Source organism: Pagrus pagrus (genome assembly GCF_965226575.1).
Source record: "Pagrus pagrus genome assembly, chromosome: 2".
In the NCBI taxonomy this organism is placed as follows: Eukaryota; Metazoa; Chordata; class Actinopteri; order Spariformes; family Sparidae; genus Pagrus; species Pagrus pagrus.
In genome coordinates this window covers 3505708-3531284 of record NC_140186.1, presented here as the reverse complement: position 1 = coordinate 3531284, position 25577 = coordinate 3505708, and the positions used below count along the sequence as shown (strand labels likewise).

Below are 25577 nucleotides of genomic sequence, written 5' to 3'. Positions count from 1 at the left end.
CTCACATGTCACATTAATAGAGACGTATTTAAATGTCCTCCCCAGCTCGTTCTCAGCTGTACAGTAATACTCTCCAGAGTCAGAGGACTGGATGGAGCTGAAGATGAGCTGTGGTTCTTTACTGAGAGGATAAAGGTGTTGAGTTCCAATCTCCTTGTACCAGGTGTATTTAGCTGCTGGGTTAGCATCACTGCTACAGGTCAGAGTCACTGAACTGCCCTCCACTATCTCAGCAGAGGGACTCACTGACACAGAAAGGAACTTTGGAGCATCTGGAGAAGATATGAACACGCGTTACTTAAACGTAATGTCATTTCACCCGATGGGGGCTCCCTATCAAAGCAAGACATACAGTAAGACATTTGCAGGTTCTGCACACGAGGCAAACGAAGACACGAGCATGAGACATAACCCAAGCTGGGAAAAACACTGAGCATAGGTATAAGAGAAAATCTTAATACAAGAAAATACTTAAAGCGAACTAAACACAATAGCAAGTGGCACTGTTATAGTCACCATACAGGACGGAACAATCTGCCACCGGAGTGAAGAAGTGACCAGGGTTAAATAGCAGGAGTTAATGAGCTGGCGATCTGCAGGTGCGACTCTCTGCTGCTGCAGACAACGCTGCCATGCCCACAGACACACACACACACACACACACACACACACGCACACACACACACACACACACACACACACACACACACACACACACACACACACACACACACACACACACACACCCACAGGGAAAGGAGCAGGTGAGGGAGAAGAGAGGGGGGGAAAGGCAGATAGGGGAAAAGTGACAAAACAGAAAAAACCTGACTGCCACAGTAGCACCGTGAGCATTGAAACGCAGCAGGCGCGTGTGAGTGTGGCGTTTCCCTCTTTAGTCCGTGTGTGTGACGTGTTGGGAACCCCCGCTGATTCGTTTGCCAAAAGGCGACACTGCTATGCTGTTATGCTACTAGTATCCTGGTCCTACTAGTGACCGTAGTGATCCTCATCGACGGATTAAAAATAATAGTAAATAACCAGGATGTGAGGCAGATTATTATTGCGTGTTTTAAACTGGGGCACAAGGCCAAACAGAGTGCTCACAAGTGAAACATAGCACTACACAAAGAGATGTCCATTGTGTTCCCTCTGTAGCATTTAGTGGATTAAACTCACACACTGAAGGAGAGGGCGATTCCTCGTGTCCTTCCAAAGCACAAGAGATGATGTCTCTAGGATAAACTCGGCCTTTATATGAAGATGTCTTCAACCCCATCATCTTCTTTCCATTCTTGAACCAGATGTAGGAAAGACGACCAGCTGGACTGCAGCTGCTGTGACACTTCAGCTCTGCCTTGGTATAATACTGATTGACTGTTATTCTGGTTACCTGCAACTGCAGAGCTGGATATAAGGACAGAAAGCAATATTATAGTAAAAGAAATCAGTGATAGATGTACATACACGACAACACAACAGTTACTATTCCTAGAACTAGCAGTGAACATTAATGCCAACACAACAGTCATTATTACACAAACTCATGATGATCCATCATTTTCAACATGTTCACTGTTTCTAAATGTACTATGTTGATGTTTTACATCAGTGTGTGTTCATCAGTACCTGTGACAGTCAGAGTTGTTCCAGGTAAACTGCTGCTCCATTCATAGTTTCGGGTAATAAATTTGAAGTGATACTGAGCTGAATCACTCTCTGTCAGGTCAGTGATTCTCAGAGTGGAGCGTCCTGTCTCTGTTTCAAGGACCTGAACACGACCTGCAAACTGGGAGTTTTCACTAAGGTCCTCAGGCTGTGAAGGACTCTGCCACTGATGAGAACGTTCAGGACTGAACCAGAATTTAGATCTGATAGTTTCATAACTGCTGTAAGTGCAAGAAATGTCCACTGATGAGCCTTTGGAGGCACAGATGCTTCTGTCAGTGTAAATCACTCTGTTGCAGGTTTGACCATCGACACCTGAAAGATAAAACAAAGTTTTGATAGTTTTTAAACCAGAGTTGATGAAGAGTCACAATGAGGGTCTCCATATTAAAATACATGTAGTTATAAGACTCCATCAGATGGTGTTATGTTAGTGTAGTAAACTCACACACTGGAGGAGAGGGGAAATCCTCATGTCCTTCAACTGCACAGGAATAACTGTCTGCAGAATTAAAGTAGTTTGAATAAGTAGAAGATGTTTGTGACTGAATTTTCTGTCCATTTCTGTACCAGATGTAGGAAGAACGATCAGGTAGACGACAACTGCTGTCACACTTCAGGTCTCTCCAGTTAGAATATGAGGATCTGCTCACCTTCACCTGGAGATCTGGATGTGAAGAAGGAACAAGAATGTTATTTTAGACAAACTGTCAACATACACACACACAACACATTTATATTATTGTTGTCTAGATGTTGAACATTTGGAAATAATTAAAATATGAATGAAAATGTTACCTGTGACCCTCAAAGTGACTCCAGGTGAACCAGTATATCTCCCACCTGGTTGGTTTGTTATGAAGCTGAACTTGTACTCAGCTGAGTCGCTCTCTCTCAGGTCTGTGATTCTCAGAGTGCAGCTCTTCTCATAGCAACTGTACTCAACACGACCTTGATAATCTGAGTCTGTACTCAGATCCACAGGTTGATTTCCACTCAGTTTAGTAAACCAGAATGTTTCCTTAACTTCAGTATCACCACCATCTATTCTGGATGGGTATGTGTATGTGCAGCTTATTTCCACTGTTGATCCTTTTAAGGCACAGATCTCAGTAGAGCTGTAAGTCACTCCCCAGTCATCCTGACCCTGTATCACTGTAACACAGAGCACATCAGAAAACACAATCAGACTCAAAACATCATCAGGAGACAGATTTTCACTGTAGTGGAGGAGCTTCAGTCTGTGAAGCTACACTTCCCAAAATACTGTGGCTCTCTTCATACAAGCTTGTGTTTGGGGTGGGCGAGCACAGGCAGCCTTCAGACGGTTTTGTAAAGGAATTTTCACATGTTCAGTCTCATAGGTTCATAGTAGTAAATTTGTCTCTATACATCTCCCACTCTGCTTACAGAGGAGGTATTGTTACCCTGAGGTCATGCTCGGGGTCACAGGCTTCTGTGTGTGCAGAGGTTCCTGTGCCTTCACTAACCTTCACTATATCTCATACCAGAAACACACCAGCTTCATGATCGACCAAAATCCATCTTCTTACATCAATTACAACGTGACTCAAACAAGCAGTATTCAATAGAGGGTTAAATAGTCAGAGACCAGGAAGTGTCCTTCAGCACTGGTGAAGCAATACACTGTCTCACTACATGTACTGTTGAGCTATGTTCTCCTCGATGGAGCTTCATTAAATACTTCAACGTAAGGCATCACATCTCCTGAATTCTCACCTGTGTTAATCAGATGAATGAAAGTTCATCAACAGGTTTTTGGGCAGTCTCTGTTATCTTAACTAGAACGGTACGTAAGACTTATTCTGTATCACACGTTTCTCTTAAGGTCTGTTTTAAAAATGGGTTGATACTACACTGAACAAAAATATAAATGCAACACTTTTGTTTTTGCTCCCATTTTTCATGCGCTGAACTCGCTACACAAAATACCATTTCTCTCAAATATTGTTCACAAATCTGTCTAAATCTGTGTTAGTGAGCACTTCTCCTTTGCCGAGATAATCCATCCCACCTCACAGGTGTGGCATATCAAGATGCTGACTAGACAGCATGAATATTGCACAGGTGGGCCTTAGGCTGGCCACAATAAAAGGCCACTCTGAAACGTGCAGTTTTGCTATATTGGGGGGGTCAGAAAACCAGTCAGTATCTGGTGTGACCACCATTTGCCTCACGCAGTGCAACACATCTCCTTCGCATAGAGTCGATCAGGTTGTTGATTGTGGCCTGTGGGATGTTGGTCCACTCTTCAATGGCTGTGCGAAGTTGCTGGATATTGGCAGGAACTGGAAGACGCTGTCGTATACGCCAATCCAGAGCATCCCAAACATGCTCAATGGGTGACATGTTCAGTGGGTATGCTGGCCATGCAAGAACTGGGATGTTCTCAGCTTCCAGGAATTGTGTACAGATCCTTGCAACATGGGGCCGTGCATTATCATGCTGCAACATGAGGTGATGGTCGTGGATGAATGGCACAACAATGGGCCTCAGGATCTCGTCACGGTATCTCTGTACATTCAAAATGCCATCAATAAAATGCACCAGTGTTTGTTGTCCATAACATATGCTTGCCCATACCATAACCCCACCGCCACCATGGGCCACTCGATCTACAACGTTGACATCAGCAAACCGCTTTACCACACGACGCCACACACGCTGTCTGCCATCTGCCCCGAATAGTGAAAATTGGGATTCATCCGTGAAGAGAACACCTCTCCAACATGCCAGACGCCATCGAATGTGAGCATTTGCCCACTCAAGTCGGTTACGACGACGAACTGCAGTCAGGTTGAGACCCCCATGAGGACAACGAGCATGCAGATGAGTTTCCCTGAGAAGGTTTCTGACAGTTTGTGCAGAAATTCTTTGGTTATGCAAACCGATTGTTGCAGCAGCTGTCAGGGTGGCTGGTCTCAGATGATCTTGGAGGTGAACATGCTGGATGTGGGGGTCCTGGGCTTATGTGGTTACACATGGTCTGCGGTTGTGAGGCCGGTTGGATGTACTGCCAAATTGCCTGAAACGCTTTTGGAGACGGCTTATGGTCAGAAATGAACGTTCAATTCACGGGCAATAGCTCCGGTGGACATTCCTGCAGTCAGCATGCAAATTGCACGCTCCCTCAAAACTTGCGACATCTGCGGCATTGTGAGAGGCCTTTTATTGTGGCCAGCCTAAGGCACACCTGTGCAATATTCATGCTGTCTAATCAGCATCATGATATGCCACACCTGTGAGGTGGGATGGATTATGTGCTCACTAACAGATTTGTGAACAATATTTGAGAGAAATGGTCTTTTGTGTATATAGAAAATGTTTTAGATCTTTGAGTTAGCTCATGAAAAATGGGAGCAAAAACAAAAGTGTTGCGTTTATATTTTTGTTCAGTGTATAAATCAAGTTTCAGTGGTATTTGTGGTTCATGAAAGTCAACAGAGGTTTGGAGAAATGTACAAGTCATTAAGGTTTACACGAGAATATTTAAAGCAAAGCAACAGTGAAAGATGTGCACATGATCTCTGAGCGCACTGAGGACGGACATCGCACAGAGGCTGCAGTGAAGGAGCAACAATGTGTTGACACTGTGTACTTTAACACAGTACTTAGAGAGAAGTACTTATGAGAAGGGTGTGATGCATAAAAAAGTGTCTGCTGGCTGCTCATCTTCCTGTGCTCAGGCTGCTGCAGACTGTGAATGACAGCTGTACAGAAATGCAGGCAACGCCTCCACTTTACACACTCATTTTAATCACATTCTTTTTACAATAATGTGCATTTGTGTGACTTACACTTGTTATTCATTTTGTGACTCTAACAGTATTTAATTTCTTCTGACATGAAAGACATGATACCGACTGGTGTTATTTCTGAACTCTGGTTCCTGTGTTAATTATGCATCGCAGCACATCGACCAGCCTCTAACACGTACGAACGCAGGTTCAAGTTGAGTTTAAGGAAGATTGAGGAAGTTCCTCAGAGCGATTGATTTTATTTAACAGAATTTTCTTCATATTTCTCCTTTGTTAATGTACAGTATGTACAGTCACTGTATCCACACAAACACAGCTTTACTGTCTCTAACTGTGCAGTTTATAAAGTTTAAGGTAGAAGTGTACAGAGATGTCTCAGGTGTAAAAACCAGACCCAGCTCTGCGCTGGTCATCCTGTAAAGACAAGTGAATGTCTGGTGTATCAGGGATCACATCACACTGCATGACATCACACATCAAGTCTTTACTATAAAACCCACCATGCTAACAGTCTTACAGTATAAATGTAGACGTACAGTACCTTGAACAGAGAGAAGGACGACAACAAATCCACTCGCTGCTGCTGTTAAACTCATAGCTTCTCCTCACGTCTGTTAGATCAGCAAGTCGATCACATACCAGAGAAGCACTGTTGTCAGTTCATCTCATCAAACACTTCTACATAAAGAGGGTGGACATGGTCACGAGACAGTTTTTCTCTCTCTGGTTGGTTCACTTGTCTTGAACACACATCGAGGTGTTAACTAGCTGGCTTCCTTCCTCTTTATATTATTAATATGCATGAAGAGACGAATGCCTGTAAACCCTCAAGATGAAATGAAGAAATGATTCTTACTGTTGCTTTACAAACAATGCAGGTAAAACATGGACGTGTCAGCAATCTGAACACTAAATGTGATATTGTTCCAAAGGCGAGGCAGCAGAACAGCAAAGGTTCAGTCAGCCTTGATTTTAATCTGAGCTTTGGTTAAATTAGAAAGCCTAAACCAGACATTCATCAGAGACTGTGAGAGGTATAGTAAAGACAATAAACTGGATGTTATGTGTAGCAACAATAGTGAGGACCCAAACGTAAGACATTCTGGAGGCAGGCAGGGTAAAGAGCAAGAGGCAAGCTTTAATAACAAGCCATGATGGGCTGTAGGCCACGAGACCGGTGGCAGAACGGGAACCCCTCGGGAAGCTGGAGACCGGGACCAGAGTCTGGGTGTCAGAGAAGGCTGACTAATGATCTGGCCATCCCTGCTGACTCACTACCAGAACTGCCAGATTCTGGTAGTGGGTCAACAGTGAGATGGTATTAGCCAGGCTGCCAACAGAGAACCCCGGGCCAGAGGGGCATCGGCTGACCCAGGAACAGAAGCAGCGTATGCAGCGGAGACTGGGGACCACTGGGCAGCAGACCCTCCATGGTGAAGGACAATTTGGCCTTCTACCCCAGCTGATGTGGCCTCTCACCACCTATGATGTCCCTACCTCAAAAGTTGAAAAACTAGAGAGATTGCTCAGCTCTTTTGCCAAGAAATGGCTGGGTCTTCCCAGGTGTTTCAGCAGCATAGGGCTGTACGGAAGAGGCGTTCTGGAGCTTCATTTGTCCAGTCTCACAGAGGAATTCGAGTGCTCCAAAGTAAGGCTGGAGATGACACTGACAGAATCCCGTGACCCATGTGTAGCCCAAACAGCTCCTATTCTGGCTACCGGAAGGAAGTGGACCGCAAGTGCAGCTACACAACAGGCAAAGGCTGACCTGACGCACCAGGGCAGAGGAGGCTTTGGCCTTGGAGAGAGCAGACCAACATGGCACAAGGCAGCTCCAGCTCAGCGCAGAGGGCTGGTCGTTTAGGAGGTGCACCGGCAGGAGCAGGCAGCATGATGTGCAAAGGCTGTCTCCCAAGCAAAACAGGGACAGTGGATGAGTTGGGAGGGGGTGAGAGAAGGAAGTTCTCTTGGAAGAAGCTCTGGAGCATGGAAGCATTTCACACCAGCTTCATCCTGCGAGCAACGTACAATGTCCTGCCTTCGCCCAGTAACCTGAAACAATGGTATGGAGAAGACCCAACATGCCCACTCTGTCCATCTTCAGCAAACCTAAAACACATCCTGGTGGGCTGCAAGACAAGCCTGACACAAGGTCGTTACACCTGGCGGCACAACCAAGTGCTGAAGGGCCTTGCAGCTGCACTGGAGACCAGACGGACATCCATCAATACCCTGCTTCCACCATCCCTTCCTGGATCTGCCAAACACTTTGTCCGTGAAGGTGCAAAGCCAACGAAGACCACAGCCAGTATAACATCCAACCTTGGCCAGCTGGGAGGAGCACGAGACTGGAAGTTAGTGGCGGACCTGAACCAAAGGTTCTGCTTTCCACCAGAGATCGTTACGACGAACCTCAAACCAGACCTCATGCTCTGGTCCTCCTCAGTGCACAAGGTCTACATTATAGAGCTGACCGTGCCCTGGGAGGATGCTGTTGAGGAGGCCCGAGAAGAGCCTCAAGTATGCTGAGCTGGCAGCTGACGCTGAGCAACGTGTCTGGAGAGCCCAGGTTTGCCCAGTTGAAGTCGGTTGCAGAGGCATCGTGGGCAAAACAACCTTCAGGCTGCTTAAAGACCTGGGAATCCGAGGCCAAGCCCAGCGCCAAGCCATCAAAGCCCTCTCAAGCGCAGTGGAACAAGCAAGCCGGTGGCTCTGGATAAAGAGATGCCACCCAAAATAGCACCTGTGGGACGGAAGGGTTAAGAGCTGAGGGGGGCACATCTGGGACGGCAGTTGTTGCCGATGAGCCCTCTGGAGGTGTTGGGGGCCTGTCATTGAAACACCAAAGAAGGAGGGTGCCCACCTGATGACTCCAATGAAGCTCAGAACCTCTCTGTCGGACAGACAGCACCATATCCCCTACCTGGAAACCCCTCAAATGTCTGGGCCAACCCACCTCACACCTCAGGAGTGCGTTCAATAAGGGATTTTACAATCTAGACTTTTAGACTTTAGACTTTAGACTTTTATTTATCCCGCATCGGGGAAATTTACTTGTTACAGCAGCAGGTGGAACAGACATACAATAAATACACCAGCAGGTAGACAGACAGACATCCAATATACAGGGGACATAAAAACAAGTAGACTTAAAATACTAAAAGTACAAGAAGGGATTTCAATAAGAGACAGAAAATATAAATGTGTAGAAAAATAAAATAGGATAAAAGGTATTAACAAGGTATTATTGCACACAGTAATTACACAGTAATTACACAGAATGGCGGAGGTAGAAGTGGTAGTAGTGCAAGAAAATGGTTATAAGATATGTTAAGGTGCTTATGGTGCTACATTTAGAGTTTTGGGTGTTACAGTCTGACTGCAGATGGAATGAACGACCTGCGGTAGCGTTCTGTTTTGCACCGTGGGTGGAGCAGTCTGTTACTGAAGGAGCTGCTTAGGGCCCCCACAGTCTCATGTAGGGGGTGAGAGGGGTTGTCCATAATAGATGTCAACTTGGCTAACATCCTCCTCTCACCCACCTCCTCAATGGAGTCCAGAGGACAGTCCGAGACTGAGCCAGCCCTCTTGACCAGCTTATTGAGTCTATTCCTGTCCCTCTCTGAGCTTCCACAGCCCCAGCAGACCACAGCGTAGAAGATCACTGATGCTACCACAGAGTCATAGAAAGTCTTTAGCAGTGACCTGCACACACCAAAGGACCTCAGTCTCCTCAATAGATGGAGACGACTTTGGCCCTTCTTGAACAGGACATCTGTGTTGTGCGTCCAGTCCAGTTTATTGTTTATGTGAACACCCAGGTATTTGTACTCCTCCACGATCTCAATGTCCAAACCCTGGATGTTCACCGGTGCAGTTTGAGGAGGCTTCCTCCTGAAGTCGATCACCACCTCCTTTGTCTTACTGGCATTGATGCGCAGGTGGTTCAGTTCACACCAGGCGACAAAGTTGGTGATGACCTTCCTGTACTCCAGATCGTTCCCCTCTGCCACACGTGCAACAATGGCTGTATCGTCGGAGAACTTCTGGAGGTGACAGCTGTCCGTGTTGTAACTGAAGTCTGATGTGTAGAGTGTGAAGAGGAAAGGGGAGAGCACTGTACCCTGTGGAGCTCCTGTGCTGCAGACTACCACATCAGACACACAGTCGCGAAGCCTCACATACTGCGGTCTGTTTGTGAGGTAATTGGTGGTCCATGCAGCCAGGTGGCAGTCGACTCCGGCTCCCTCCAGCTTCACCCTCAGCAGTGAAGGTTGGATTGTGTTGAAAGCACTGGAGAAGTCAAAAAACATGACTCTCACAGTGCTCCCGGTGCTCTCCAAGTGTGAGAGTGACCTGTGCTGCAGGTAGATGACAGCTTCATCCACACCAATGCCAGGTCGATAAGCAAACTGCAGGGGGTCCATCTCACTGTTCACAAGGTGTCGAAGGTGGGTGAGGACGATCCTCTCCATGGTCTTCATAAGGTGCGAGGTCAAAGCCACTGGCCTGAAGTGGTTGGGATCCCTGGGGTGCGCAGTCTTGGGGACGTAGGAAAGACGACCAGCTGGACTGCAGCTGCTGTGACACTTCAGCTCTGCCTCAATATCAGACTGGTGGACTGTTGTTCTGGTCACCTGCACCTGCAGAGCTGGATATGAGAACAAGAAACAATATTATTATCACTGGTTCTGACAGAAATCAGTGATAGATGTACATACACAACAACACAACAGTTACTATTCCTACAACTAGCAGTGAACATTAGTGCCAACACAACAGTCATTATTACACAAACTCATGATGATCCATCATTTTCAACATGTTCACTGTTTCTAAATGTACTATGTTGATGTTTTACATCAGTGTGTGTTCATCAGTACCTGTGACAGTCAGAGTTGTACCAGGTAACCTACAGATCGATCTAAATATTGTTGTGTTGAATGTAACGTGATACCTAGCTGAATCACTCTCTGTCAGGTCAGTGATTCTCAGAGTGGAGCGTCCTGTCTCTGTTTCAAGGACCTGAACAAGACCTGCATACTGGGAGTCTTCACTAAGGTCCTCAGGCTGTGAAGGACTCTGCCACTGATGAGACAGAAAGTCACACACCCAAACAACGACAACACAACATCCTGTTAACTTTCAAAATAAAACACACCAGCACAAAAATCTAACAAAAAAGAGACAAATTCAAGCACTTCTTCTAATCCTTCGGTTGGGAACACAAGGTGTTCCAGTTTATATTATGAGCATGTATGAAGAGACGAATTACTTTAAACACTCAAGATGAAATGAAGATAAGATTCTTTATCGTTTTGCAAACCACGCATTCAAAAACATGGATGTATCAGCAAAGTGAACACTAAACGTGATATTGTTCCAAAGGCGAGGCAGAAGAACAGCTAAGGTTCAGTCAGCCTTGATTTTAATCTGAGCTAAGTTAAAAAACCTAAACCAAACATTCATCAGAGACTGTGTGAGGTATAGTTATGATAAAAAATGTGTGAATGTTGTGTCATATGAGACAAAATGTTCCTCATCCCAGGTGTTAGGTGTTTTCTTTTCAGTTAAGGTGAGTCAACTTTATTTGATCAAACAGTTCCTTGTTGTTTCAGGGTGAGCAAAGTTAATCACATTCAGTTTCATCAGTGGACAAATAATGAGGAAGTAAGGAACAAGTCAGAAAAACCAGACTGATTTACATTTTATTTGTGTCCATTATTGGTAAATAAAACCTTTATTCTGAAAACTAAACACAAAAAGAGTTTGTTTAAAGCTGAAATCCCAAATTTTCTGCACACTGTCGCCCTCTGCAGCACAGAGAGGGAACTGAAATAATGTTCAAACTACAGAGTTGTTGTTGGAGGCTGGATGTTTATTTCAATCATGAAATCAATGAAAATGTTACAGCTACAGAGTGTAGAAGAGCTGGGTTTGACTCCAGTCTATTAAAATGTATTCTGTACATGCTGTGAAATATTGCTTCCAGTTGGAAACAGATTTTCTTATGCCTTATTTAAATAGGATCAGACTACACAGATTCAGGCCGATTTACACATAATTTGTTGTGGCCGACAAGTTTCAGGTATTGGGTCCGATTATGAACGTCAGGAACAGCGAATGGACGTGTAGTGAACATAACTTTTTGATGTTTCCTCGATGGACAACCATGACAGAGTTAAAAAATAAAAATGTTACCTCCCCAATGACGTATGAACTTGCAGAGGGTTGTGAACAGTGATTGGTTGGTGCCGTACTCATAGTGTTGCCAGTCTCCTGACCAAGACATGGCACCAATTGATGCCACTGTGATTGCTTAATCTGACATTGTGTACGACATAAATATCATGTAGTCTGATCCCAGCATTAGCTTTCTACACCAGGGCACATCTGAAAGGGCAATCAGTATCTCTTGAAAGCAATTTGTTATATTTAAACCTCATAAAGCATTTTGCTCTAACAAATGTCATGTACCTGCACAGGTCAAAATAAAGCTGCATGCTACTCAAAACTTCTGCTCAGGATCCACTCCAGCTGATGGGGAGAGACAGGATGAAAGACAAATGCCTCATAAATATAAAGTGAAGACAAATTATAACTCTTTGGTAAAGTAAGTTCTGTCCCTGTGGCCCAATACCTCCCTCATCTCAATAGTCTCTACGGGTTCATTTGGTTCAGTGGAGGTGCTCAGAGTTTTCTTCTTCCTACATTGAAAAAAACAAACAAAAAGAAAGTTTAACTCAAACTATGAAAGTAAGTATTCCAAGTAAAAGATCAGTGATGGAGCTGATTAATGTGTGTAGTTTCACCTTATCCACAGACGAAACAGAAGCAGAGGAATCGGCATCAAAAGCACCAGACTCAACCTGATGATATTTATTATCATTGTTGAGTTGAGGTTCAGGTTAGCGTCACTGCTACAGGTCAGATTCATTGAACTGCCCTCCACAATTTCAGCAGAGGGAAGCTTTGGAGCATCTGGAGGAGAGGTGTTGAGGTTATACTACAGTGGCATGCACATGACATGATCAATAAAATTCTGTGAAAACTCGACAGATTACGTTGGTCTTTGTTTTACTCACATGTCACATTAATAGAGACGTATTTAAATGTCCTCCCCAGCTCGTTCTCAGCTGTACAGTAATACTCTCCAGAGTCAGAGGACTGGATGGAGCTGAAGATGAGCTGTGGTTCTTTACTGAGAGGATAAAGGTGTTGAGTTCCAATCTCCTTGTACCAGGTGTATTTAGCTGCTGGGTTAGCATCACTGCTACAGGTCAGAGTCACTGAACTGCCCTCCACTATCTCAGCAGAGGGACTCACTGACACAGAAAGGAACTTTGGAGCATCTGGAGAAGATATGAACACGCATTACTTAAACGTAATGTAATTTCACCCGATGGGGGCTCCCTATCAAAGCAAGACATACAGTAAGACATTTGCAGGTTCTGCACACGAGGCAAACGAAGACACGAGCATGAGACATAACCCAAGCTGGGAAAAACACTGAGCATAGGTACAAGAGAAAATCTTAATACAAGAAAATACTTAAAGCGAACTAAACACAATAGCAAGTGGCACTGTTATAGTCACCATACAGGACGGAACAATCTGCCACCGGAGTGAAGAAGTGACCAGGGTTAAATAGCAGGAGTTAATGAGCTGGCGATCTGCAGGTGCGACTCTCTGCTGCTGCAGACAACGCTGCCATGCCCACAGACACACACACACACACACACACACACACACACACACACACACACACCCACAGGGAAAGGAGCAGGTGAGGGAGAAGAGAGGGGGGGAAAGGCAGATAGGGGAAAAGTGACAAAACAGAAAAAACCTGACTCCCACAGTAGCACCGTGAGCATTGAAACGCAGCAGGCGCGTGTGAGTGTGGCGTTTCCCTCTGTAGTCCGTGTGTGTGACGTGTTGGGAACCCCCGCTGATTCGTTTGCCAAAAGGCGACACTGCTATGCTGTTATGCTACTAGTATCCTGGTCCTACTAGTGACCGTAGTGATCCTCATCGACGGATTAAAAATAATAGTAAATAACCAGGATGTGAGGCAGATTATTATTGTGTGTTTTAAACTGGGGCACAAGGCCAAACAGAGTGCTCACAAGTGAAACATAGCACTACACAAAGAGATGTCCATTGTGTTCCCTCTTTAGCATTTAGTGGATTAAACTCACACACTGAAGGAGAGGGCGATTCCTCGTGTCCTTCAAAAGCACAAGAGATGATGTCTCTAGGATAAACTCGGCCTTTATATAAAGATGTCTTCAACCCCATCATCTTCTTTCCATTCTTGAACCAGATGTAGGAAAGACGACCAGCTGGACTGCAGCTGCTGTGACACTTCAGCTCTGCCTTGGTATAATACTGATTGACTGTTATTCTGGTTACCTGCAACTGCAGAGCTGGATATAAGGACAGAAAGCAATATTATAGTAAAAGAAATCAGTGATAGATGTACATACACGACAACACAACAGTTACTATTCCTAGAACTAGCAGTGAACATTAGTGCCAACACAACAGTCATTATTACACAAACTCATGATGATCCATCATTTTCAACATGTTCACTGTTTCTAAATGTACTATGTTGATGTTTTACATCAGTGTGTGTTCATCAGTACCTGTGACAGTCAGAGTTGTTCCAGGTAAACTACTGCTCCATTCATAGTTTCGGGTAATAAATTTGAAGTGATACTGAGCTGAATCACTCTCTGTCAGGTCAGTGATTCTCAGAGTGGAGCGTCCTGTCTCTGTTTCAAGGACCTGAACACGACCTGCAAACTGGGAGTCTTCACTAAGGTCCTCAGGCTGTGAAGGACTCTGCCACTGATGAGAACGTTCAGGACTGAACCAGAATTTAGATCTGATAGTTTCATAACTGCTGTAAGTGCAAGAAATGTCCACTGATGAGCCTTTGAAGGCACAGATGCTTCTGTCAGTGTAAATCACTCTGTTGCAGGTTTGACCATCGACACCTGAAAGATAAAACAAAGTTTTGATCATTTTTAAACCAGAGTTGATGAAGAGTCACAATGAGGGTCTCCATATTAAAATACATGTAGTTATAAGACTCCATCAGATGGTGTTATGTTAGTGTAGTAAACTCACACACTGGAGGAGAGGGGAAATCCTCATGTCCTTTAACAGCACAGGAATAACTGTCTGCAGAATTAAAGTAGTTTGAATAAGTAGAAGATGTTTGTGACTGAATTTTCTGTCCATTCTTGTACCAGATGTAGGAAGAACGATCAGGTAGACGACAACTGCTGTGACACTTCAGGTCTCTCCAGGAAGAATATGAGTATCTGCTCACCTTCACCTGGAGATCTGGATGTGAAGAAGGAACAAGAATGTTATTTTAGACAAACTGTCAACATACACACACAACACATTTATATTATTGTTGTCTAGATGTTGAACATTTGGAAATAATTAAAATATGAATGAAAATGTTACCTGTGACCCTCAAAGTGACTCCAGGTGAACCAGTATATCTCCCACCTGGTTGGTTTGTTATGAAGCTGAACTTGTACTCAGCTGAGTCGCTCTCTCTCACGTCTGTGATTCTCAGAGCGCAGCTCTTCTCATAACAACTGTACTCAACACGACCTTGATAATCTGAGTCTGTACTCAGATCCACAGGTTGATTTCCACTCAGTTTAGTAAACCAGAATGTTTCCTTAACTTCAGTATCACCACCATCTATTCCGGATGGGTATGGGTATGTGTATGTGCAGCTTATTTCCACTGTTGATCCTTTTAAGGCACAGATCTCAGTAGAGCTGTAAGTCACTCCCCAGTCATCCTGACCCTGTATCACTGTAACACAGAGAACATCAGAAACTACAATCAGACTCAAAACATCATCAGGAGACAGATTTTCACTGTAGTGGAGGAGCTTCAGTCTGTGAAGCTACAACTTTGGCTCTGCTGCCATCCCAAATTTTAGACAGTGTGACAAAAAGATAATGTCATAGTATAAATTTGCTTTTGGGCAGGAAAGCATGGTCAAAGTTAGAAAAAACTCAGTTATAAGACTTAAAGGGGCTGTATGTAACAATTTATTGCAACATACATGTATGAATCACTTTTCTTTTGTCTGCCTCATCTCAGTGCATCTCTCCACTTCGCTACAACAGTAGCTAACATTGTGTTAGAGTCCACTAACATAAACTAACGACCTGCTTCCTACAAAACATAGAAGTTCCACAGAGTCCCTTTAAGTTGTTTTACATCTTTTTTGTAGACTTTCTAACATCTGTTTTAAAAAATGGGCAAATACTATAAAGTTCAATGTTATTTCTGATTTATATCAAAGTGATCAGAGGTAAAGAGAAACCTACAAATCAGTCTGTTTCATGTGATTATTTAAAAAGCAAAGATGAACACATGATCTCTGCAGTTAATCTGTAAGAGCACTGAGGCAGGAAATCACAGTTAAGCGTGCAGTGTATTGTCACTGTGTACTTTAACACAGTGACTAGTGAACAGGAAAACAAAATATACGCAGGGTGTGATACATGACTCAACTTCCTGTGATCAGGCTGCTGCAGAGTGTGAATGGAAACTGTAGGCGTGGGCAACTATTGTGATACGCAGATGACGTTGACATTTCTTCGAAAGAGAGAAAGAGTTGCAACTACTGACGTTGATTCACACGTCTTTTTTGGCCACTGTGGGCAGCGCATCACACTGTCAACACAACATGGACAATTGTCTCTTGACATAGACTTAGCAAATATGCTTATTTACACATCCAGTACACACAGAACAACTTTAGTATTTATTTTGAGTAACAAGTCCACATCCAGTGTTAATACAAAGACATTCATGACGGCAATGTAAACTTTAGCTATCCACCTTGCAACTCCAACAGTAAGGAATTTCTTAAATGTATAAAACATGATATAGACTGTCACTTCTCCAAATTTAACCCATCATATGCAAATGCTGTCTTTAGCTGAGTTTGCCGCAAGAACAAAGCAGGAAGTTCCACAGAGCAGCATGAATTTTATTCAACACATCATTAGGACCATTTTTTTCTGTGTTAATGTATCTACTGTCACCACTTCCACCAACACAAACATAGCTTTACTGTCTTAAATGATGCAGTTTATAAAGTTTAAAGGTATAAGTGTGCCGAGATGCTGCTGGTGTACAAAACAGACACAGCTCTCTGCTGGTCATCCTGTTGAGATTTCGATTTAAAGGAGAAATGAATGTCTGGTGTTGAAGGGATCACATCACTTCATAACATCACATCTCAACATACAATCTTTTGTATTTATTAAAAACCCACCATGCTAACTGTCTTACAATATAGATGTAGATGTACAGTACCTTGTACACAGAGAAGGAAGACAACAAATCCACTCACTGCTGCTGTTAAACTCATCGCTTCTCCTCACAATCACATGCGAGAGAAATATACATGGTCTTTGAAGACAGGGTTAGTGCTAGCGTGTGTCTTCTGTGGTTGTGTTTGTGTGATGTCGAGGTGTTAAGACCCAGCCTGACTTCCTTCTTCCTGACCATATTAATATGCATGAAGGGCTGAATCTTTGCAGACCCTGAAGATGAAATGAAGAAATAGTTCTTACATCTCTTTACTGACATTACTGTAATGTCTGAAGGCAAAGTAGACAGTGGATATTTCTTTAAGATCATGAAATACAATCTTACACAGTATTCAGGACAGGAAATTGAACTGACCCTGAAGAGTGACAGAACTACACTACCTACTCTGGCCACAGGAGGGATCCACAACTGCTTTACATTTGTCTGCAGAATCCATCATCAGATACCATTAGTCACAGTTTAACAATAATGCAGATATGCTCCAAAAAATGCTCTCCTTCCTGTCACAAATCTGTACGTGTGACATATAGCAACATGTTGAAGGCAGTTACTGTAAACAGAACAAGCAGAAGAACTTTGATATGAATTGTGTCTTTATTAATGTTGCACAAAAATTATGAAAGACAAAAAAAATGTAATTGTTTAAAGCTGCAATCTTAAGATTTCTGCACACTGTCGCCCTCTGCAGCAGTGAGAGGGAACTGAAATAATAAATTTACAGTTTTTGTGGAAGTTTTTTTATTTTATTGCAGCCAGTGCAATATGAGGAAAAGGGTAAAATTTAGTTACCTACGATCCTACTGAGCTTATATTACATTTCAGTGATTTAAAACATGTTCACGTTCAATGTGTCTGCTTTGAACAGACTTTTTTTTACTTCAGCAGTCAAGACAGGTGTGATCAGTATTTCTCTAAATTGATTTATCGAATTTAAACATTAAACATTTTACATACCTGCTGTAACCCTAAACACATTTAAAGCAAAATAAAGAATTGAAGCTTGCATTCTTCTAAACATTCTGCTACATGCTGTTGCTCACTGTCTGTTGCTGCTATTGAAAGCTGGAGAAAGGAACCTTTACACACAAATGAAAGTCTTTTATATTCAAGTCATTGTCAAATGAGTTCACACATTCCTGACTAAGCCTATACCGTCCAGATAAACTGAAGAGCAGAGCTTATGGCAGAGAAACCTCACTGCCACAAGGGGGAGACGAAGTCCCCTTTTCCTGCTTGAAAAGTATGTCCACTCCCCCCTCTTCCTCCACAGCCTCACTCTCCACTGTGATATTTCAATATTATGCTCTTAAGAAAATGACAAAACCAGTACTATGAACTCAAGATCACTCTTTTGTCGACAGGCTTCAACCTGACTGGACTTCACAGCATGTCTTCCTTCTGCTCTGCGTCTTCAGTCTGTGTTGCAGTGAAGTCTGACATGTTCTCAAGGGTCTAACTGATGTGGAAAGACAAATTAATGTAAGATTCAGCTCATTCAACTCAAACCTGCATGCCATTTGGTTTGATCTAAAATGTACATGAGGATGTTAAGAGCAATATTCTCTCTTGATCGTTATATGATATCATTGTACTATGTGTGGTGGGAAACACACAAAGGCAAATGTATGTTAATGACTTGTGGGGCATTCAGACCAATCACAAGAGGAATCCTTCACACATCTAGATTACATATAAAGTCAATAAGGATGCATGTATTTGTGCCAGGCAACTGTGTGAGTTGAAAAAATTTAAGTGAAGATTTCACTTGACACTCAGTTTGATGTTCACACTGACGTTGTGATGTTTACAGTGTCTGGACAATCATGAACAGCATTGGAGAAGAGGATAATAATCACTAATTGTGGCCATCTGCAGACACCCAGAGCTGTACATAAAACATCTACTCTACTCGCTTGCGTGGAGGAAAATGAGTGAGGAAGTTGGATTACATGGTAAGTCATGGAAATACGTCTTAGCACAGCATAGCCCTGATTGATCCAAACTTCATTCAGGGAACATGCATTTTAAATGTTGTTTGCTCGTCCCCTCATCATCAGGCCTGACAAAGCTTGAATTCAGGGTTAGGTTTAGGCCTTTTTACAGTCATCTGGACATATATCCAGACACTTAAATTCACCGAGCTGTGTGCCATGCAAGTGATGCGAATTAAAAAATGTATAATCCTGTGATCAAACTTGTGCGTGTTTCCAGTGTTAAGCCAACATACAAGACTATACAAATATCATGAAAGGACTTGTTGTTCGAGCCCAGGATGTCTCTGCCTCATCTCCATCTCTTCATAGATATTTTCTTCAGTGGTGGGGGTCACTGGAGTTTTCTTGTGCCTGGATTGAATCCATAAACACAAAACAAACTATTTAAGAAAATGCTCTTCATGGTGCCAAAAAACATTTAATGCAATTTTTTTAAACAGAAGAAAATAGCAGAGCCACAATTATAAATGATGGCTTTTTATAGTTTACCTCGAGTGCAGAATCATTAGAATCAGAGGAATCAGAATCAGGACCAACAGAGTCAACCTGACAGTATTCATTACGACTGTTGAGTTCAAAACTGGAGATACTGTAAAGAGACATTTGATTTCATATTTGTTTTAGTTGCATTAATGTTACAACAATAATATTGCCAAAATATCAAGAAGTGATTAAACAAAACAAACAAAACTTACAGAAATGTTTAAATATTGACGAAATCAAAGTTAATTATTAACTTCAGAATGAAACAATGAAAGTCTCTTTGGTAAACAAACTTTCATTAGGTGAAAGAATGGGTACAGACAGCTCCACTGCAGTATATGGAAGCCCCCTTTTTGACAGGTTGATGTAGCTGAAGTCCCCTCTTGGCAATTTGTTTAAAGAAATATATATATATATATATATATATATATATATATATATATATATATATATATATATATATATATTCTGTGCTGTTTCTGTTTTTTTTTTTCAAAATGACCAGAAACAAAGGTCCACACTTGGTGGGTAAAGAAAAAAGTCCACTGTTAGCAATATTCACATGTATGTGTGCAAGTGTAATTTACCTGTCACATTCAGGTATAAAGTAGATTTATAACGTCCTCTTGTATTATGGACCTGGCAGGAATAATTCCCACTGTGTTCAGCTCTGATTTCAGTGATGGTGAAGATCTGTCCTGATGCTTTTGGTGAGTCTTCATTCTCCTTGTACCAGGTGTAGTTAGCTGCTGGGTTAGCATCACTGCTACAGGTCAGATTCACTGAACTGCCCTCCACTATCTCAGCAGAGGGACTCACTGACACAGAGGGAAGTCTTGGAGCATCTGGAGGACAGGTATGGATGAGAGAGAAATTTGATTCAGTGTTAAAATATACAATATATGATATGTCAGTTTGATGAATTATATAATACATTCATTGTGTCTACAGCTTTGGAAACTCTTAATGTGATCCTCTGTGTGGAAATAAATTATTTTGGCATTCTACATATTCTGTTAGCATGAGAACTTGGTTTGTAGAAAAATATAAATCGGAGATGCCAAAGTCAGAAAATGTTAAAATCCTACAAATTGCGGCCATAACCAAATATCAACCGGACACGTTGCTTTTTAGAAAATTATCAATTGTTTTCAGTTATGGCTAGAAAGAATAACTCATTAATGTTCATCCATCATCCATCACTGATGCTCTCTCTGTCTACAGAGACTAACTACACCTACTATCATATGTACTAATTGCGCGATAGATATACTTTGTATATTCACATTTTTGTGAAAAGAATCACAACTACAAATTACCACTTACACCTCAACTCTTCTAGTTAGAGAATTTAAAAGGATCTTTAAACTTACTAACCACTTATTTTATTGCACTCATCATACACCTCAAATGCAAATAATTGGCACTCACACTGGACGTCTATGAAGAGAGATGAAGAGTTGATCTCTCCATACTGATTCTCAGACTTGCAGTAGAAGATCCCTCTGTCCTCAGAGCTGATGGAGGAAAAATGATAGACGCCTTCTGGTCCTTGAAAAAGTGTTTGGTTCTCCTTGTACCAGGTGTAATTAGCTGCTGGGTTAGCATCACTGCTACAGGTCAGATTCACTGAACTGCCCTCCACTATCTCAGCAGAGGGACTCACTGACACAGAGGGAAGCTTTGGAGCATCTAGTGGACGTCATGTAAAGACACATGTTTCATTACATCCATTAAAAATAATGCAATGACCTTTTACTTTGAAGAGTGCAACTGATTGTTTCATTACATTGTTGTGGCAGTTTGAACAAACGCATGTACCAAATAGATGTAATGACATTTTTGACCTAAAAGAGTTGTTTGTGTTTCTGTACTCACACTGGACGTCTATGAAGAGAGATGAAGAGTTGATCTCTCCATATTTGTTCTCAGACTTGCAGTAGTAGATCCCTCTGTCCTCAGAGCTGATGGAGGAGAAGATATAAGTGTCCTCTGGTCCCTGAAGCAGTGTTTGGTTCTCCTTGTACCAGGTGTAATTGGCTGCTGGGTTAGCATCACTGCTACAGGTCAGATTCACTGAACTGCCCTCCACTATCTCAGCAGAGGGACTCACTGACACTGAGAGAAGCTTTGGAGCATCTGAAGGAGACAAAGTACAGACCTTCATGAATTCAATGCCAGCATGCTCTAAATGTATGACATTACAGGGTTAATTGGAACTATTTTCTGCTAACAAAGCTATCCCTATGAAAACTGCTAACAGTGTTCACTTGACCAACAGCAGCTGTGACTACAGCAGTGACTTGTGTCCTTTGAGAAACTGTTACTTTTGGTAAAGGTGGTTCCAATGAAAAATGTCAACAGTAGACTTTCATTTGGTGTCACAGGTATAGAGAACCATTTCTGACAATGTGATGAAAACAAGATCCTGTCGACAGTACTGGGGGCAAAGGGTCCAAAGCAACGCAATGCAGCAATGTAATGTGTGAACCATCTGCCTCAAATGCAAGAGTTTTGTACTCACACTGGGCGTCTATAAACACAGACGTAGAGTTGATTCGTCCATATTTGTTCTCAGACTTGCAGTAGTAGATGTCTCTGTCCTCAGAGCTGATGGAGGAGAAATGATAGACGCCTTCTGGTCCTTGAAACAGTGTTTGGTTGTCCTTGTACCAGGTGTAATTAGCTGCTGGGTTAGCATCACTGCTACAGGTCAGATTCACTGAACTGCCCTCCACTATCTCAGCAGAAGGACTCACTGACACTGAGGGAAGCTTTGGAGCATCTAGTGGACGTCATGTAAAGACACATGTTTCATTACATCCATTAAAAATAATGCAATGACCTTTTATTTTGAAGAGTGCAACTGATTGATTTCATTACATTGTTGTGGCAGTTTCAACAAAAGCATGTACCAAATGGATGTAATGTCATTTTTAAAAGAGTTGTTTGTGTTTCTGTACTTACACTGAATGTCTATGAAGACACATGAAGAGTTGATCTCTCCATATTTGTTCTCAGACTTGCAGTAGTAGATCCCTCTGTCGTCAGAGCTGATGGAGGAGAAGGTATAAGTGTCCTCTGGTCCCTGAAACAGTGTTTGGTTCTCCTTGTACCAGGTGTAATTAGCTGCTGGTTTAGCATCACTGCTACAGGTCAGATTCACTGAACTGCCCTCCACTATCTCAGCAGAGGGACTCACTGACACTGAGAGAAGCTTTGGAGCATCTGAAGGAGAGAAAGTACAGACCTCCATGATGTCAATATCAGCATGCTCTATGGATGAGACAACGAAACTGCGATGTTAAACAAATACATGTTCCACAAGAGATTTAACACAACAAATCTCATTAAAGCAAGGGAATATTAAGTCATCCATCTTTGCTAACTACATTTTAGTCTTTCTTACCCACAGGTGTGCATAAACTACAGGTTAGGAACTTCTTTGTATAATACAAATATATAAACATGATGATGATCTGATACGATGAAATCTGACATTTTGAATTAGTTATCTTATCAGTAACGATCATGAGAAGCAGGAAATTATTGTGTTGTATCAGCTGAATCATATCGTGAGTCTCTACTTAATATCTCAACAATGATGAGAAACTTTGTTCAAATAATGATTATCTTAAAATAATGACAACATCTCAAACAAATGACTTGGTTTTACAAATACTTCTGATCAGCTTTGTCTCACTCACCTGCTTCTGTTGCTTTGACATGTATGAAGAAACAATGCACAGTCCTCTGATAGTTTCATAATGTGTTCATGGTCCCAACTGGATAAATCACAATAACTGCCAACAATATAAATGCTAACACACCACACTGAGACTGTGGTCATGGTAAACATTATCTGCTAAACATCAACGTGTTAACATTGTCATTCTAAACCTGATACCATGCTGATTATAGCATTTTACTGAAACATTTTGATTCACAGATCTGCATAGATGTGACACGAGGGGCTGGAAAGGAAGACATCCCACCAAACAAGTGTTTATTTAAACTGTTGAATTTCCAATTTAGAGGTTTAGTTGGTAATGTTGGAGAGCTAGCAAGATTTGAAAGTGGCACCTCGTCTAAGCTCCACCCCCTTCTCCCCCTCCCGTCAGTGCTCCGTCCAAAGCCCCGCCTCCACAAACTTGAACGCGCATCAGACAGTCCGTCAGCAGGGCAGAGGAGAGCCATTAGCATTGGGCTAATACAAGCTACAAAAGTAGCTAAGTTGGCTAACGTTACATATTTCATGAAAATAACAAATCCCCCCGAAGCAAAACAACTAATTACCTGTCCAACAGAAAGACAGCAACCTCTGCATCACTTCTGGAAGTGCTACTTTTGGCTGCATTTTCTCTGCCATTGTTCTCTCCTACTAACTGTGCTAACTCTTCTTGTTCTGTTGTTTTATGGCGGTTGGCAAACAACTTTTAGGTGTGCATTACCGCCACCTTCTGGCATTAGCTGTGTTTGATATCGCCCCCTATCACGGATGTAGTGCACTACATAGTGTGTTCGCCATTTTGTAGTGTTGTTCGAATTCTCCGTGGCTGATTTCATCCACTATGTAGTGGACGACAAAATACCCACAATGCACCGCAAAATTGAGTGAGCAAGCGATGTACACTACGTTGTGCTCCCGTATCCCACAATGCAATGCTGTCGTGGTTTGTCAGAGGAGAAGAAGAACACAACTTTTTTCGTAAGAAAGTAGCCGATAGCTTATGTAAGGGATAATGTATAGTTCGGAGGTTGTTATGGAGAAATAAACCCCTCCGCGAGGGGTTCCATACAACCTGTCGGGGTTTATTTCTCCATAACAACCTCCAAACTATACATTATCCCGCTTATTACACGGCCTTCTGTGTAAAATAAGTAATAAATAATCACCCACAATGATTCAGCAGCGACAATGATTGCTTGGTAAAGTTTTCACTTTCACTTTCACTTTCAAGGCCGGCCTGAGAGAGAAGCTGGACAGCGGTGCTGTCTTGCTTATGTTGCTACATGTTACCGGGGCGGATCAGAGCGCCGTCCCTAGCAACGGTCTGTTATACTTGACGACGGTCATTATACAGAAATAACAGACCGTAGAACGCAGCGATGGACCAATCAAAGAGCAGCATTCAATAGAGCCGTGTAATAAGAGCTAAATAGCTACTGACCACTAACGTTAATTCGCACGCGCTAGGTATGTTACAGCTTGTGCACAACCCCGAGCATTTACAGCTCATGACAAGGACACAAAACAGTAGCTGACAATACCAAACTCACACACTATTGATATTTCAACAGTTTATTGACCAAGAAACACAACCGCCATGAAGAATCACATCTTTACACCGTCAGGTTTGTTTACATGATGCTCGGCGCGCCCACTCACGTCACATGAGTATCTGGCGCATCTGCTGATGTAACCACGTTCAGAAAATTACCGTGTAGTGTCCATATTCTCCTCCCGTCGTACCCTACATCGTGTACATGATGTAGTGCACTATATCATATACACGATGTAGGGGATAGGGAGTGAGTGAATGGGTGGATGATTTTGAACACAGCTCTGGAGTGTGTATCTCCTGCTAACTCCATATAGAGTGTGCTGAATATGTCCGGCAACGGTGACACGTGATGAGTGCGCGCAGGGAAGAGGGGGGGGACAGAGGGGGGTGCGGGCAGGACGAGGCATGAAGGCATCTGATTGGTTCTTTACACTCGGACCGAGAGGCAGGGATTGGTCAGAGTTTTTACAGGACTGCAGCTGCCACAGAGGTCTGATTTATTTTGTTCCTTTTTCTGAACACATTATGTATGGACTACTCTCAGGGTGGAAGGACCATTTCACCCAGTATGACAAAGAGTGTTTCTGAACAGGATTACCAACTATACCTTTAATACTTACACTTGACGTCTATGAATAGAGACGAAGACATGACATGTCCATACTGATTCTCAGACTTGCAGTAGTAGGTTCCCCTGTCCGTTGAGCTGATGGAGGTGAAATGATAATTGTTAGGTCCTCTGAGCAACTGTTGGTTGTCCTTGTACCAGGTGTAAGTAGCTGCTGGGTTAGCATCACTGCTACAGGTGAGAGTCACTGAACTGCCCTTCACTATTTCACCAGAAGGACTCACTGACACAGAGGAGGTCTTTGGAGCATCTGGAGGAGATTTGTGCACATAAATTAACTTTAAAATGTGAAAGTGTGACACATCAGCTTGAGATGCTGCAGACTGTCCATGTTAAGACGAAGCTCAAGGAAGAATTT

The 25577-nt window shown here is 42.7% G+C and overlaps 2 protein-coding genes across 2 annotated transcripts in view; both read right to left on the bottom strand.

The window, feature by feature from the left end:
• The window catches only part of LOC311272008 (uncharacterized protein), a gene marked incomplete at both ends in the record, with an annotated part of 33934 nt that extends 17276 nt beyond the window's left edge, over positions 1 to 16658 (bottom strand). Inside the window, 6 exons of the mRNA XM_084378068.1 lie at positions 6 to 272; positions 12530 to 12796; positions 14093 to 14446; positions 14580 to 14798; positions 14928 to 15314; positions 16631 to 16658. Coding sequence (XP_084234194.1) covers positions 6 to 272; positions 12530 to 12796; positions 14093 to 14446; positions 14580 to 14798; positions 14928 to 15314; positions 16631 to 16658 — 1522 coding nt within the window. The remainder of the gene's footprint in view (positions 1 to 5; positions 273 to 12529; positions 12797 to 14092; positions 14447 to 14579; positions 14799 to 14927; positions 15315 to 16630) is intronic.
• A 1817-nt stretch (positions 16659 to 18475) lies between these two features.
• LOC311272002 (B-cell receptor CD22-like) lies at positions 18476 to 25259 on the bottom strand. The gene is made up of 8 exons (XM_084378060.1): positions 25212 to 25259; positions 22274 to 22534; positions 21831 to 22091; positions 21185 to 21445; positions 20877 to 20998; positions 19894 to 20029; positions 19313 to 19412; positions 18476 to 19174 (listed from the first exon to the last, which is right to left on the bottom strand). Exons 1-8 carry the CDS (start codon positions 25240 to 25242, stop codon positions 19072 to 19074), a joined length of 1275 nt encoding a protein of 424 aa, XP_084234186.1. The 5' UTR covers positions 25243 to 25259; the 3' UTR covers positions 18476 to 19071.
• Between the last annotated feature and the right edge of the window lie 318 nt (positions 25260 to 25577).

What these genes read in the sequence shown, in the direction of transcription:
- LOC311272002 (XM_084378060.1), bottom strand. Translation starts at nt 25,242, where the DNA reads ATGTCTTCGTCTCTATTCATAGACGTCAAGT. An exon ending in TCTCTTCATAGACGTCCAGT is followed by an intron (nt 20,999 to 21,184) that starts GTGAGTACAGAA and finishes GACGTCCACTAG; the next exon opens with ATGCTCCAAAGCTTCCCTCT. An exon ending in CTAATGATTCTGCACTCGAG is followed by an intron (nt 19,175 to 19,312) that starts GTAAACTATAAA and finishes GATTCAATCCAG; the next exon opens with GCACAAGAAAACTCCAGTGA.